The sequence below is a fragment of the Portunus trituberculatus genome, chromosome 42 (assembly GCF_017591435.1).
Source record: "Portunus trituberculatus isolate SZX2019 chromosome 42, ASM1759143v1, whole genome shotgun sequence".
NCBI classification, from domain to species: domain Eukaryota; kingdom Metazoa; phylum Arthropoda; class Malacostraca; order Decapoda; family Portunidae; genus Portunus; species Portunus trituberculatus.
In genome coordinates, this window is record NC_059296.1 from 29,553,869 (window position 1) to 29,569,021 (window position 15,153).

At 43.4% G+C, this 15,153-nt stretch overlaps 1 protein-coding gene across 3 annotated transcripts in view; it reads right to left on the bottom strand.

The window, feature by feature from the left end:
* Positions 1-146: 146 nt before the first annotated feature.
* The window catches only part of LOC123517611 (GATA-binding factor C-like), a 222,642-nt gene continuing 207,635 nt past the window's right edge, over positions 147-15,153 (bottom strand). For all 3 annotated transcript variants that reach the window (XM_045277885.1, XM_045277884.1, XM_045277886.1), the window contains exons 6-7: positions 2,251-2,586; positions 147-2,062 (exon numbers count right to left, since the gene is read on the bottom strand). In XM_045277885.1, coding sequence (XP_045133820.1) covers positions 2,036-2,062; positions 2,251-2,586 — 363 coding nt within the window. In that variant the 3' untranslated portion in view covers positions 147-2,035. The remainder of the gene's footprint in view (positions 2,063-2,250; positions 2,587-15,153) is intronic.

Genomic DNA, 15,153 nt, shown 5'->3' on the forward strand with positions numbered 1-15,153 from the left:
CACACACACACACACACACACACACACACACACACACACACACACACACACACACACACACACACACACACACACACACACACACTCTCTCTCACTCTCTCTCTCTCTCTCTCTCTCTCTCTCTCTCTCTCTCTCTCTCTCACACACACACACACACACACACACACACACACACACACACACACACACACACACACACACACACACAGACACACACACACCTCCATCACACCATACCACACCACTGCATTGTGACACTCAAGGCGTTCTATATATAAAGCAAAACAAATCAACTGACGACTTTTTTTTCATAACATTTACAGCACAACGATTATATAAGAAACAGTAACAACACAAGGGAATGAATGCCTGGAGACACAACACTGCCTGCTTCCACACATATTCCTTCTCCCTCCCTCTCCTCCTCCTCTCTCTCTCATCACGTGCTCTTGCCAAACCAAAGAAGATTCAGAAACACTCATAAGTGAAAGAAGAAATACAATGCAAAATGAAAAGGGAAATTATTGTATACACAGACACTTTGAAAATATATATTGATGCATCGCACTTTGCATTTTTTTTTAATATTGACGGTGTATTGATGGTAGTCTTGGTGTCTAAATTTCTTTTTATGTATGGTGTTAATTGACATACTTTACTTATTGTTTATTCTTTCGTTGTTAAGAAAGTTTCTCTTATTTCACTACAACATCGCCATCTACATATACTCTTCGTCACCAAGTCTGTCACAGTAATTTCATCGCATAAGGCCGCGGGAAGACACCAACACTGCCAGTCACTGATGAACTCACTCACTGATTCTTCCGTGATTTTGGGTCTTGTAAAGAGACATGCTGTAAAATAACGTATCTGTATCGAATCCGTCAAGTAATCATAAGGTGCAAGATTATTGAAATGAAACGATTGTCCTATTTTTTTTTTTTTTTTACTTTTTGTAGGAATATACCCGCCGCATGTTTTGAAGAAAAAAACAAATATTATGTAGTCGAACCAGTATAGCAGTGTCAGTGTTACTATGTCCTCGCGTCCTAAGCTGCCAAAGCTACCGTGACAAAGCCTGATGAAGATAGTATATACAAAGTACGATAATATTTTTTATGTTTGTGTTGTCAGGTGTCGGCCCCGAACCGACCTTCACCGCCACCCACAGGCAACGAACACCTACTGAAGGGAAACGAGCGTTTAACATACTGCCTCTTGGCCACCCAGGGCTCTTAATCTGCCTGGGACTCTCAGATGACGCCGCAACACACTACACGGAGAACGCAAGACCGAATGACTCAACGTGTTTGGACTACCGGCAGTGACAAAGCCGACACACGATGCGTCCAGTGCTTACAGATATACTCTTTAGGCTTAGATAGTCTATGTTTTTATTTACATCACAACAAGAATGATTTTTTTTTATTTGTATACTAAACACATTAAAAATAGTTCAGGCTTTATGGCGCATCAGGCTCTGGGAGCTGTGCGGCTCAGGTAAATATTTGTGACAGACTCGCGCTGATGCAGAAATGTTTATAAAATTTGTTTCATCACATTTGAAATCATCGGCGAACCACGAGCTGTCAATTGTTACATCACTGCATCACGTCAGACTATTGCGACTGGTAGTTTTTATTCATTCAGTCAGTTAGTAGTTTTGCCAAATGGCACGACGGAAAGCAAAGTCTGCAGTACATTCTACTGTGACTCGATTCAGCCCAAGGGACAACATACGTCAGCCTTGACCCGACCCCGCCCCCCTGCCACATAGTTGCGGCGTGGGCGGGCAGATGTGACACAAAGGAGAACTTGTAAGCAAAATAATGTTCCATGTCAAAGAAAGGAATGTATTTGTGGCCATTGGTCCTGGAGGCGGCACAAGCTGGGTCCTCAAGCATCTCCTCCACCCAAGAGCGGCACCACCGGCAGCAGGGCCATGGTGGCACTAGCAGGCTCACTTAGTGCCACGCTCAGTGGGGCGGCTCCTTTGTCCTCACGCCCACTACAACGTCACGGACAAGACGTCAGGTCATGTGTAGTCAGATCGCCAGCCGTTCTGGGAAAGAAATATAAAACTTATTAAGATTCATTGTTGTTCTAAATCAACGACATGAATTTTTTTACAGCGTTGTTAAAAGTGACAGTTGTCATTACCAAGTCATGCTCACCATACATGGTAAGACAAAAGGTGAACTGGTGGTGACGGGCAGCCAGTGACTAACGTGGCGGCACAGCAGGACTCACCATGGGAGGCTGCAGTCCCAGGCTGGAGGGGATCTGGATCTGTGAGGTGGAGGAGAGGCCGAGCCCGACGCCTGACATGGCGGACACGCCATGCATGGGCGGCGCTGACATGAAGCCACCCGCCATGGAGGAGCCGTGCATCTGGCCGCCGTACATGTAGTGGGACATGGAGCCGAACCCGGAGCCGCCGGTGCCAAAGCCGCCAAAGCCGCCCTTGTCCAGGGGCTTCAGCATGTCCGGGAAGCCCAACATTCCCTTCTTCTTCTTGGACTTGGAGCTCAGCTTGCGGTTGCGGGTCTGGATGCCTTCCTTCTTCATGGTGAGCGGGCGGTTCACCTGCGGGGAGACGTCTAAGTGATTACAAAGCACCGATGCTTGTTCAGTATAGATTCTGATGTGAATACAAAGAGACTTACACGTTAATGTGTTTACACAATGTAATGAAAAGCAATCTGAAAAGAAAGAACACAATTTTTAGTTTTATTAGTGATTTCTTCTCGCATATATGGAATCAAAGGACCCATAATCAAGTTGTTTCCATCCTCGAAAAGGTAACAGCTTGGATTCAAGTTGATCACCTGTACCAGAATGAAAGTTTACAGCAGCACACCACCCACTCAAGACAACACACTTCGGCACGTTCCTTACTGAGGCGCGAGCCGATTGAAAAAAGGTAGGTGAGTGTGCACGAAAAAAAAAAAAAATCTGACAGGTGCAAGGAGCTGCTCAGCCCAGCTCAGCCCAGCGCGGCCCAAAGATGCCAAGAAGCCTCCACAAATCTTACAGTTGCTTATCGCCACTCAATATATTCCCTGTCGACATCAGCTCCCAGATCCACACACGCAGCCGTCCAGTAGGCAGTTTAATGACACTATCGCATGAAAAATTAGGGGAGATCTGACGGGCTTGTCATATTATTTTTCACATCACTTACCTAATGAATCTCCCTTCCTAACACCGGAACTATAGGATAAAGCAGCACAGACACACCCAGCACACACCAGCCACACCAACGTACTGCTCGCCACTCGAAGGACCCGTGGACTACAGGAGCACAAGAACAGAAGGCCTTCTATTTTAAAGGAAGATTCAGACGCATCGATAAAGTGCGCGGCGTTAAGTGTGGTACAGGCAGCTCACATCCCCTGGCCAGGCGTCATAACCACCTTCAGACCGCCCACCGAGGCTCGCCGGACGCCTTTTCACAGCCTCACGTCGGGTTTCTCCACGCATCACCTCCTTCTCACTCCGCCGGAACTGTAAATCAATTTAAAAGTCGAGGCAGAAGTTGAGCCAGAAGCGATAGCGGAGTTTGTGGCCACGACTGAAGGTGATGTAGGTGCAAATCGAGTTTATTTTCACAGTGTGTTCATCAGGCGGTGTCAGAACCATCCCTCATCCCGCCGCCCGCCGACTCCCTCACCAGCCGCGAGGGCCTCCAGTCAGCCCCCTTTTGTGTCAACCTATTGTGCCTCACCTGAGTCCCGTGGTCGCCTGTGAAATGTGATTATAGTGAGTCACAGCGAGGGGGTGGCGGCCACGTCACTCTGCCAGGCTCGTCCCTCCTCCGCGCCGTGATAAACGGGACGAGGAGCAGAGGCGTCCAAGTAGCGGGTTTGATCGAGGTCTTCGACTGATATATCATGCCCAATATTTCAGCCAGAATATATTGGGACCAGTATATCAGGGGCCGGAGTGGTGGTCAGCGTGATCGTAATTAAATATGCTAATTGACTTATATAAAAACATGAAGTGCAATTACCTCACGCCGTGGGACGCTTTGGCCCATTGTTCGCGCCAAAACGGAGCACTGGAGAGGCATCTGCTAAATATTTTGTGCATGACTTTGATTTTTGGCGTTGAGCGGCCGGCGCGGTGATGTGAGGAGGGATGCCGCCCGCTCCATTTTAACTTTTATTTCTCTTCTCTCTTCCAGAACCAATTTAGCTCTTGCATGCAAATATCTAGACCCCAAAATTCGCTTACACACACACACACACACACACACACACACACACACACACACACACACACACACACACTAAGAAACATCTCAAGAGTCCACTACTCTATGACATCACCATCCTTTGATTTCCAGACTCATTATATTTCTTCGTCTATGCCAAAGAATAATTGACGTGTGCTCTGAGTGACGCGAGATACTCCTCACTCATATAACGGCGCTGACTCTTAGCGGGGTGGACTGTTAGCGGGAAAGCGAGCAGTGGTTTTGTCAGCCCAGTAGTGTTAGGATTGGCGGGGCTAGTGTGTTGAGGGTTGGTGGTCACGGGGTAAGTGCTGGCGGGGTGAGATGAGGTCAGTGCTGTATTGAGTGTATGTGGGCAGGAGATGTGTGAGGCGGGTTCTGGCCAGTGTTTGGGTGTTAGTGCGCGACGGGGTGTGTGGCAAGATTGGGCGGGGTTAGGCAGGAGTGTTATGGGGGTGATGAAAGGGGTGTTGGGAGGCTGTTGACGGGGTGTGAGTAGGTGTGTGAGACTGGCCACTGACACGCCCACCACACTGCCTCCCGGACGTTAATGTCAAAATATGGTGCTTATTTTTATTTATGATGCATTTTAAACGTTTTTTTCTTTTTCGTTTTCTTCTTCTTCTTCTTCTTCTTCTTCTTATTATTATTATTATTATTATTATTATTATTATTATTATTATTATTAACATTATTATTATTATTATTCTTGCCCACTAGTTTAGATTCCGTTTGTCTGTTCCCCTGATATTAAAAACTAAACACAATTACCTTAATTAAGCAAAGTCTGTGTCTATCAAACTTATATGACAAAATCCATGTCATTTTCTTTTACTTCAACCGCTTTTACGTCCACCATACCAAGGCAATAGTTATCCAATGCCATCTTGGTAGAAAACTCGCAATCTCTTTAGCTAACTTTGTTTCCCTTTTCATGATTTGAAGAGTTTTAGGAAAGGGAATAAGACATCCCTATTGGAAATCACTTTTCTCTTAGGTTTTGTTTTCCTCCTTTTGGGGCGACGATTTAGGGAGCTCTCCTCATCGTCTTTTTTTCTTTACAGCCTCGGCATGCCCCACTCACATGTAAATGCAAGAAATGTGAAAGATCATATTATCATTACACTAGATATAAGACAAGAAATTTACTTACTGAAATATATATATATATATATATATATATATATATATATATATATATATATATATATATATATATATATATATATATATATATATATATATATATATATATATATATATATATATATATATATAAAAGACAGTTTGCTTTCATCATTGGTCCCTAAAACGATCCTTGATTTAACGAAAGAGAGAAGCATAACTCGCACCAAAACCAAAAGTGAATTGATTGGTGGACTAAGATTCACAGACAGCAAAATAATGTAAGCTATTAATTTGCTCGTATATCCATAATATGTTAGCATCTTCTGAGCCTTCCCTTCTTCTATCCATCTGTATCCATCAGGCTGTCTGTCAATCACTCAGCTTATCTATCTATCTATCTACATCTATATATCTGTCTCTCTTTGATTATATTTTCTCAGACATAGCGAGTGTATGTGTGTGTGTGTGTGTGTGTGTGTGTGTCAGAGAGAGAGAGAGAGAGAGAGAGAGAGAGAGAGAGAGAGAGAGAGAGAGAGAGAGAGAGATGCCTGAGAAACTGATAGACAGATAGAAAGATAAGAAAAAATAGAGATATATTGATTCTTTTTATGTTATGGCCTATAGCTCCTGTAGGCATACTTGAAGAGCATATATGGGAAGCGCTGTTCAGCTTCCTCCCATTAGTGATGCAGGCAATTTTATTTATAGTCGTACCCATATTAGGGTCCCTAATACCATGGTGACATGTGGGTAACTTTAAATCACTCGACAAATGGCATAACTTCAAAGCGGTTTGAGGTGGGATTCGAACCTACGCGGGGACATCTGGCCGATCCTATGCTCACCACCTTATCCACTATGCCACCGCCACAAGTAGACAGATAAACAGATATGTAAACAGTCCGGCCAACAGATATGAGCAGGAGAGAGAGAAAAGAGAAGGAGAAGGAGGGCAAGGAAGGGGAGGGAGAAGAAGGAAAAGGAGAAAGGAGGAAGACAACACACATCACCTCACCCACACTCGCTGTTCTTTACCAAGCAACAAACAGACAAACAGAAGAGTGAGCGGCAGAAACACAGCTTATGAATTAAATATTTTCCTTCCATCAATATAACACTATACGCCAGCGTAGAGCCGGCAGGGAACCTCTCGATTGGCTTGCCTATCTCTTCTCTAAAATCTAAGCTCATTTCTAGCTCAGTATGGTATCACACTCCCCATCCGGCGCTGCATCGGCGGGGCGGCGGCGGCGACTGCAGCCTCGGTACAGCGGCGCGAGGCAGCCAGGCATTCATCACGCCGGACCATAAACACGATAGGATAATGTGAAGCTTCGCAACCAATTTCTTAGCGCAGTGTGATGTCCCGGTGCTCATGCCCGTGTCATGCGCGCGCCCTCGACCCCCATCCCTCCCACACACACACACACACACACACACACACACACACACACACACACACAGTCCTGCAAAAATGTGCCAGCTCATCTCTTGTCTTTTTTTCTTTTTTCAGTTCAGCTTTCTTCGCCTCTGTGTGTGTTCCTCTATTAGGATAAAATCACTGGATCGTCGTCGTTTCCCCCAAACACTTTACTACAATGAGCTACTCTGCACGTTTTCTTGAATGAACATGTAATCTTCCGGTATATGATGTTATAGTGTGCATCTGAGCAGTTATCACTTGCGTGTTTTATTTTATAGATTTTTCTATAGTTAAGATTTTGAAGAAGTATAAAACATCTACTTAAGGTGTCGTAAACCATCCGGGCTATAAGTAGCGGTCACTGTCTAAAACACGTTTTTTTATTTTTGTGTTTAATTTTTATTACTGCATTGTGGCCTTCACCAAAGCCTCCTCGAGCCTGAGTTTGTCATCTGGTTTATCTTTCTTGTTGTATGTGTTGTGTATTAAAGCACTAATTATTTTCTTCTTGTGAGAGATAGAGACGAATTCTATTACTCCATCTCGGCTTCTCTTGAACTGTATGAATAGAACTAAAAACAGTTTTTCCCCTTTTTTTATGTCGCAGCTAACGACTAAAAGTTGTCTTGCATCATCATCGACCATTTTTTTCTTTCTTTTTATATCAAGATTCAGGTTCTGAAACTCGCAGTTGTATGAAGCAATACCTTTGAAATCTTTATTAGTCAACCTTCCGAGGTCTGGTGTCGTAAAGTACATAGGGAGAGAAAGTAACGACGGCTCCTAACATTGAGAGAAAAGAATAACTTTCTTCCAAGTCAATGAAGATGAAGGTAATGGATTACGAGAGAGAGAGAGAGAGAGAGAGAGAGAGAGAGAGAGAGAGAGAGAGAGAGAGAGAGAGAGGGGAAGGCTTTGTGAATAATGTGTGTGTGTGTGTGTGTGTGTGTGTGTGTGTGTGTGTGTGTGTGTGTGTGTGTGTGTCAATCTTCCAAGTAACTCAAACTGAAGAGGGAAATTTTGACGGATTACTTGCAAGTCATTGAGATTAATTTACGTTCCCAGGGAGAGGAGTGTTGGGAAGACAACGAACGGCGCTTTCAGCAAATAAATCATGAATGCAAGATAAATGTATGCATCAGGTGAGATATTACATCCAGTGCTTTTTATCTATCTTTACGTCTGTCTATTTATCTGCCTATATCTATCTATCTATCTGTCGATCTAGTTGGTTATCTATCTACCTTGTCTTTTCTTTTACGAACGCTTTTTTTTTTAATGACAAAGTTAAAGATATATTTTTCCTTTTATATCAATCCTTTGTCCTTGACTGCGCTTCTGAATACATGAAGATTTTCGTCTCTATACTATATGTACTTTATCTCTCTCTCTCTCTCTCTCTCTCTCTCTCTCTCTCTCTCTCTCTCTCTCTCTCTCTCTCTCTCTCTCTCTCTCTCTCTCTCTCTCTCTCTCTCTCTAACTATTTACTTATCTACCTGTCTATCTATTTATCTATATATCTATCGGAAAAATGTTCGTCCATTCGTGCTTAAACATTTCCTTCTTGCATCCTGTAAGCTTCTCTTTCTTCTTCCATGAAGTGCGTTACGCGTAATTCTCCTTAATTCTATTGTATTTCAATCAAAACACATCATTTAAATATTTTGCTAGTGGCAGCTAAAATGTTTTTAGTCCATAAAGGGTATTCAGAAACACTGCTACTCTTCTTGGAGTGCATCACGTGGACTTTCTTCTACATTACTCTATGACGGTTAGATAATTTTGAATAAGTTTGTATATAGGATCTAAGTAGGATTCGGTCAGCCTTCGTTACTTATGAAATAAAAATAAAATGAATGGAAACCACGTGCTTGTGATAGCTATTCTTGACGTGAATGGCCGCGGTGCAGGAGAGTGGACTGCTATAAACCTCACTGCTTCAATGCCACCTGTTAGTGTGTCCGTCTCATATCTCAGTACAGAACGCTACACACCATTGCCTGCCAGCACGTTGTCAATCTGCGACTTATCAGGGCGCAGTTTGGCTAAATTTATTAATCCGTCCGGTTCCGCTGCTGCGTTTTTATCCTTTTAATTATAACGCATTTTCTATTATGGTTTGCTGTAGAGATAGTCCTGATTCCGATCTGCGTACAGGCTGTCATTATATTCACAAAAGAGTTAATTAAAACCCGGCGGGCCGCTACTCTGTGTGCTTACTTGCTATTAATCCCTCAGTGTATTTCACCCTCGCTTATCTCCGCCATCGGGGTCACGTAGCTCAGCACGTGTTGACGCCGCCGCTGTTGCTGCTGCTGCTCCTGGCGCTCCTACATAGCCTGTCGTCCCTGACCTTGGCGAGCGCTACCGACTTGACGTGAGGCGAACACAGGCGGCTGAAGGCACTTGAGGGGACACTTGTGGAAGTAATGACGACACGCCTAGAAAGAACTCACTCTGCACCTCTTTTTCTGCAGCAGTCAGAAGATCAGAATCACTCCGCTTGTCAGGCTGTCCGTGCCTCTTTTTACAAATCTTAATGGTTAATTGGTAAATCTTAATGGTTATTTGTTTTCTGCAGTAGCTTGGACCTCCTTAGTGATTTAGTTGTCTGTGTCCCTTGGTAGATAAGTTCTTCAGGCTGAACGGTTACTTATTTTTTGCAGTAACAGCTATCACTACATCCGTGTGTTTGTCTGGACTTCTTGCGTGAGTCTTACTGTGATGCTGGATGATCGCTTAGTTTCTGCAGTAATTACATCCATTATTTTCTGTTCAAGTCTTTCCTTAATCTTAACTTTTTTTTGAGGTCGGGGCATTGCACTTGACATTATTTTTTTTTTCCTAATTGAATTACGTGTTTTTCCTTTTGTTTTTAGTACAGTCTTTACTGCATTACTTGCATTCGTACCCTTGACACATATATACTTAATTTTGGTAATTCTCAATAACTGGTCGTCTTATAACATAACGCACTCACATTTTTTTATATAATCAGGGTGCGGAACAAGGGCAACCATAAAAAAAAAAAAAAAAGCCCCCTGAGGCATGAGTCTCCAAACAGAGGTCTGAAACGATCATTTAAGAAGTGAAGGATAAGAGTCTTGCAACGTTCCTCTTACAAGAGTTCAAGTTTTAGGAAGGAGGAAATACAAAAGGAGTCTGAGTTTACCAGGAAAAGGATGAATGGTTGAAAGTATTGGTTAACTCTTGCATTAGAGAGGTGGATGAGATAGAAATAATGAATTGTAAGAAATATTGTGCAGCGAGTATCAGTGCAGGTGTAGATGAAAGAAAGAGTGGTAGATAGAAAATAAAGAGCAGAAAATGAATGGGGATGACTCATTGATCAGTACCACCACACACTCCGCCAACACAGAGCCAAGACTGCTTGACTATGGATATAGTTACTATTTTAGAATCTTGGCCACGTCCTTCTCCTCCTTTTAGTCCTCCTCTTGTTTCTACTTTCTACTATTACTAAGAATTGAACCTCATCATCTGATCTGTTAGAATTTATCGCTGGCATTTAAACTATTTTGTGTGTGACTCCACATAATCTTTTTGTTCCGTACACAAGTTCAGTCATTTATATTTTTGATGCTGCAACCACAGCTACAAGAACAACTACCACAACCATAACAACAACCACAACGACAGTCATTACTACCCCATTACCACCACCATTACTACCATCCCCACTGCAGCACCTCCACTAATTCACTCCTCTCCCTACCCTACTCTCTCTTCACTGCTCGCGTGAGGCTGAACCCTAACAAGACGGAGATGAATAGCCGCTGCTCACCCTCACCTTGATACAGCGCAGCGTGACACTGAGGAAACCCATTACACTCAAGTATTACACGCTGATCCAACTACCACCCCACCCGCCGCGCGCTGACGCCATCACCGCCCCTGACTTATTACGGTTGGGATGTGCTAAACGTACTTAAGGGGAACATAAACTGTATATGGTGCGGCTGATGGAAGGGCAGCTCTCCTGTGAGGCCCTGATGAGCTCCGCCTCCAGATTGTTTTGAAGCTATAAACTAGATAGAGTGTTAATGGACGGAATACTTGTGCCGGAAAATGGTTTACGTCGAGGCGTTTCATGAGCAAAGAGCAGCAGGGAGGGAAGGAATAAAAGAGAGGCGAATGGAAAGAGAAGAGAGTCAGTGAGTGTGAGACAAGATAAGAGAGCGAGAGTGAGAGGAAAAGGTGGTGTTGTGTTAGTTAGTATACAGGTTAGTTATAACAAGGTGTTGGGAATGACTTACTCTAGTCTAAGTGTGGCCTGTCTGTCTGCTGTTCCTGCTTTGCCTGCTAATTGCGGTGAGCGGCATTGCGTTGCGTGGGAGGTTGCCGAGGGTGTGCGTGTGTGTCTACGGTGGTGTGAATGTATGATTTCCGAGGGTTGCGTTTATGAGTTATATATTGCTGGCTGCGGCACATAAAGAACGGGAAGAGGGTTGCACCGTCACACATATTGCGGTATGAGTAGGTAAACAGGTGAATAAATAAGTGCTTAAACTAACACTAAAATAGATAGATATATAAGTAAATGAATAACAAATTTATAAGCAGAAAAAAATGTACCAATATTCTGTATCTATATTTCTTATCAAGCTATCTATCTGTTTATTAACTGTCCTTCTAGCTAGCCATTTATATATCAGTCTCTCTATCAGACTAGTTATCTGTCTACATCTCTATCTGTTTGTCTCTTAGTTTATCGATCTATCTAGTTAAATATGAATGTTTGTATATATCCATGTATATAAGAAGATATATATGTATGTATGTATGTATCTCTGCATAGCTACATCTATCTACCCAGCTATCTACCCAATACTAGTCAACCCACCCCCGTAAGTCCTCGCTGTATAAGACTCATAGATACTCACATATATAACCATTGCTACATAAAAAATAAATAGTGAAATAAAAATAAGACCCTCTCACACCTCAGGAACCAAACGGGAGGAGGCGGAAGAAGCGGCGCCTCGTTCTTGCACTTGGAGTAAGTGAATGCAAATAGCGGGAGTGAATTTATGCTTCCTCCCAACACCTGCGTCTCGTGTGGCGCCTCAATATTAGTTAGTCTGCGCAGGAAGGAGGCTGAGTTAGGGAAACCTTGTGTAGGGATGCTTATGGGAGCTAAGTGTGTGTGTGTGTGTGTGTGTGTGTGTGTGTGTGTGTGTGAGAGAGAGAGAGAGAGAGAGAGAGAGAGAGAGAGAGAGAGAGAGAGAGAGAGAGAGAATGAGTAATGGGACTAAAAAGTGCGTGCGGTGAGGAGCGAGACAGGGATGTGGGGGCCGGGAATACATCAGGCTGCCGCAGGGTACATGAGACGAGAGAGAGAGAGAGAGAGAGAGAGAGAGAGAGAGAGGGAGAGGGAGAGGAAAGAGGAAGGCAGGGGTTGGGGAGACAAGGTGAGGTCCACTAGAAGGCAGATTGAGTTACGGAACCACTGAGCTCTGACCTGATTCCTCTGACTCTGGACACGTTACCCTCAGGACGCACCTCACGAACACCCTATCCTTAACACCTTCAGTACCGAGACACATTTTTACCATGAGTTTTGAATACGATTAGACGATTTTATTTCTATTAGGAAAGGTCTATGGAGGTCAGAATAATGACTAGAGATTTCACTATTTTAATCTCACATAAGTTTCTGAATCTGTATAAAATCACTAAATAGTAAGCAGAATTAATATGAAAGCGCGTCATGGCACTGAAGGGGTTAAGAATATTAGGTAAAGTTATAGCTAGGAATGATGAGTGGGTGTAAGTAAGTAGGTTTTGTTAAGGGAGTGTCACGTGGATGCCTACGAACTCCATGCAGCTTCCTTTATGTTTCCTCTTATGTTTCCCGCTGCAGGCAAAGTAAAGGCCGCTAATTTTCACGAGTAGTGACAGAAACAGTGCCGGCTGTTCATTGCAGTGAGGTTAACGGCCACCAGGCAACAGCGGCAGGTTTATTTAGTGTTTATTTAATAGAAAAATACTTGCTGCTCTGTAAACAAACATAAATTTGGCAGTTCTCACAAACTGAGCAAAAACTCTGGGTGTGTGTATGTGTGTGTGTGTGTGTGTGTGTGTGTGTGTGTGTGTGTGTGTGTGTGTGTGTGTGTGTGTGTGTCAGCGGGGGTCTCGTACACACTATGTCACCCCCCCCCAGGCAGATGGCGGCGGGTGACAGCAGCAGGTGGAATCTTTATCACCATCAACATCAACATGAAAAAAATAAAAATAAAAAATAGATGTCAAACTTTTCACCATTAAAGACGCACACTTTGCAAATTCAGTTCTTGCCGCGTGCTCTACTGCCACACATTCTGATCCACTTGCTGACGACTGAAGGGGTTTGTGTGGCCTTGTGACTGAGGCTCTTATTCAGAAAAGCTTTGCTCTCTCACCACGACTATTTTCCAGGGCAGCAAAGATGATTAGGAAATTTCTAGAGTGTTTCTTCATTTAATAATGTAAAAATCTTGTCACGTTGCCTCTAGGACCATAAAAACACCTTAAAAAAACTCGTGTAAATTTAAATAAAGCCTTTCGAAATAATGGAGGTGAAGCTCAGAATTGTTTGAGCTGTTTGAATACAAGATTGAGTGCGACTTGAGGAGAGACTGAGAGAGGTGGTGACAGGAAGTGGTGTGTTTCAAGGCCGTGATTAGCTTGGCATGTATACAAGAACAAGAGTGAAGGAAAATTATGCTGGTGTTGGAATACAGTAAGTCTTATTCTATCTGCGCTGTAAGATTAACACCTTCAGTACTGGGACATATTTTTACCTTAAGATTTTTTGTACGATTAGACCATTTTTATTTGACATGAGGAAGGGTCTATGGAGGCCACAGTCTTCACTGTTTTAATCCCCCAACATAAAGTTTCTGAAACCGTATAAACCACCAAATAGTAAGCAAAATAGGTATGGAAACGCGTCATGATAATTAGAGGGTTAATAAGAGGGTGTTAGAATTTTGTGATTAAGGAAAAAAAAGAGAGAAGAGGAGGTGACAAGTGAGGATACATCGTCACACACACACACACACACACACACACACACACACACACACGCATTAATTTTCTTGCAAGTTTCTGTGTTGTTTTTCTCACGTCACTTTGCTGCTTTTGTCTTCAGCTTCATTCACACATAGTCATTTTTTTTTGCTCCTCTCTTTTTGTTCATTTTTTTTTTGTCTCACGTGTGACCTTTTTATAAGAATTTCTCCTCCTCCTTTCCTCCTTCTCTTTCTCTTTCTCTTCTTCCTCCTCTTTCTCCTCCTACCCTTCCTTCATCTTCCACTTCCTTCGTTTTCCTCCTCCTCCTCCTCCTCCTCCTCCTCCTCCTCCTCCTCCTCCTCCTCCTCCTCCTCCTCCTCCTCCTCCTCGTCCTCCTCTTCCTCCTCCTCCTCCTCCTCCTCCTCCTCCTTCTGATTAATTTCACTAACACTACCACCATCAGCATCAGTACTATCACCACCACCACCATACCACTAATAACATTGACTTCTAGTAGTACAACACATTAACATTAAAACTAACACTGCCATTCGAAAGAACCAGAGCAGGCAGTCTTTACAACTCATAACCAGTGCTGACCATCCTGTTCTTATTCATGTGAAAGTGGCCAAAAGATGTATGAATATAAGCCTGGAGGAGAATCAGGAGGAGGAAAAGGAAGAGAAGAAGGAGAGGTGTGGTGTTCTCGAGGAAGGGTAAGAAATGCAACATGGAAAAAAAAAAAAGAGGGAGAAAAAGGTTAAAGAAACAGCTTGAGTGACGAAGCGACATATGACGTGACCTTCCTTGTTGTGTTTTGCGAGGAGGAGAATTTTGATTTGGGTTTCTGTTTGCACAAGTATTTGAATCATGCAGTGTGGACGGCAGGATGGCATACTCGTAGGAACAATGTAACAGGCAGCCTTCAGGTATACTGTTACATACAAGACGCCACAGTAGCAAGGAGCAGCGGGTAGTGTGTGTGTGTGTGTGTGTGTGTGTGTGTGTGTGTGTGTGTGTGTGTGTGTGTGTGTGTGTGTGTGTGTGTGTGTGTGTGTGTGTGTGTGTGTGCGTGTGTGTGTGTCTGCATGATGGTTAGTGAGATTCTTAGGTTTCATAGGATGTAATACAGGTGGAAAGATTAGTGTTCCCTCCCTGTCTGTTACAAATGGAAGACAATACCTAGAATCCTTAGCTGTGTATAGGATAGGGCATTAGCAAAGAGTATCCTGGTGAGAGATGTGAGACCGAGTGAGTGAACGGCTTGTTGTTATAAATATGAATGATGCAAGACTTCCCGTGACTTGATAGCAGTGTGCACATTGCTGAGAAGACAAAGTGTATAGGTGTC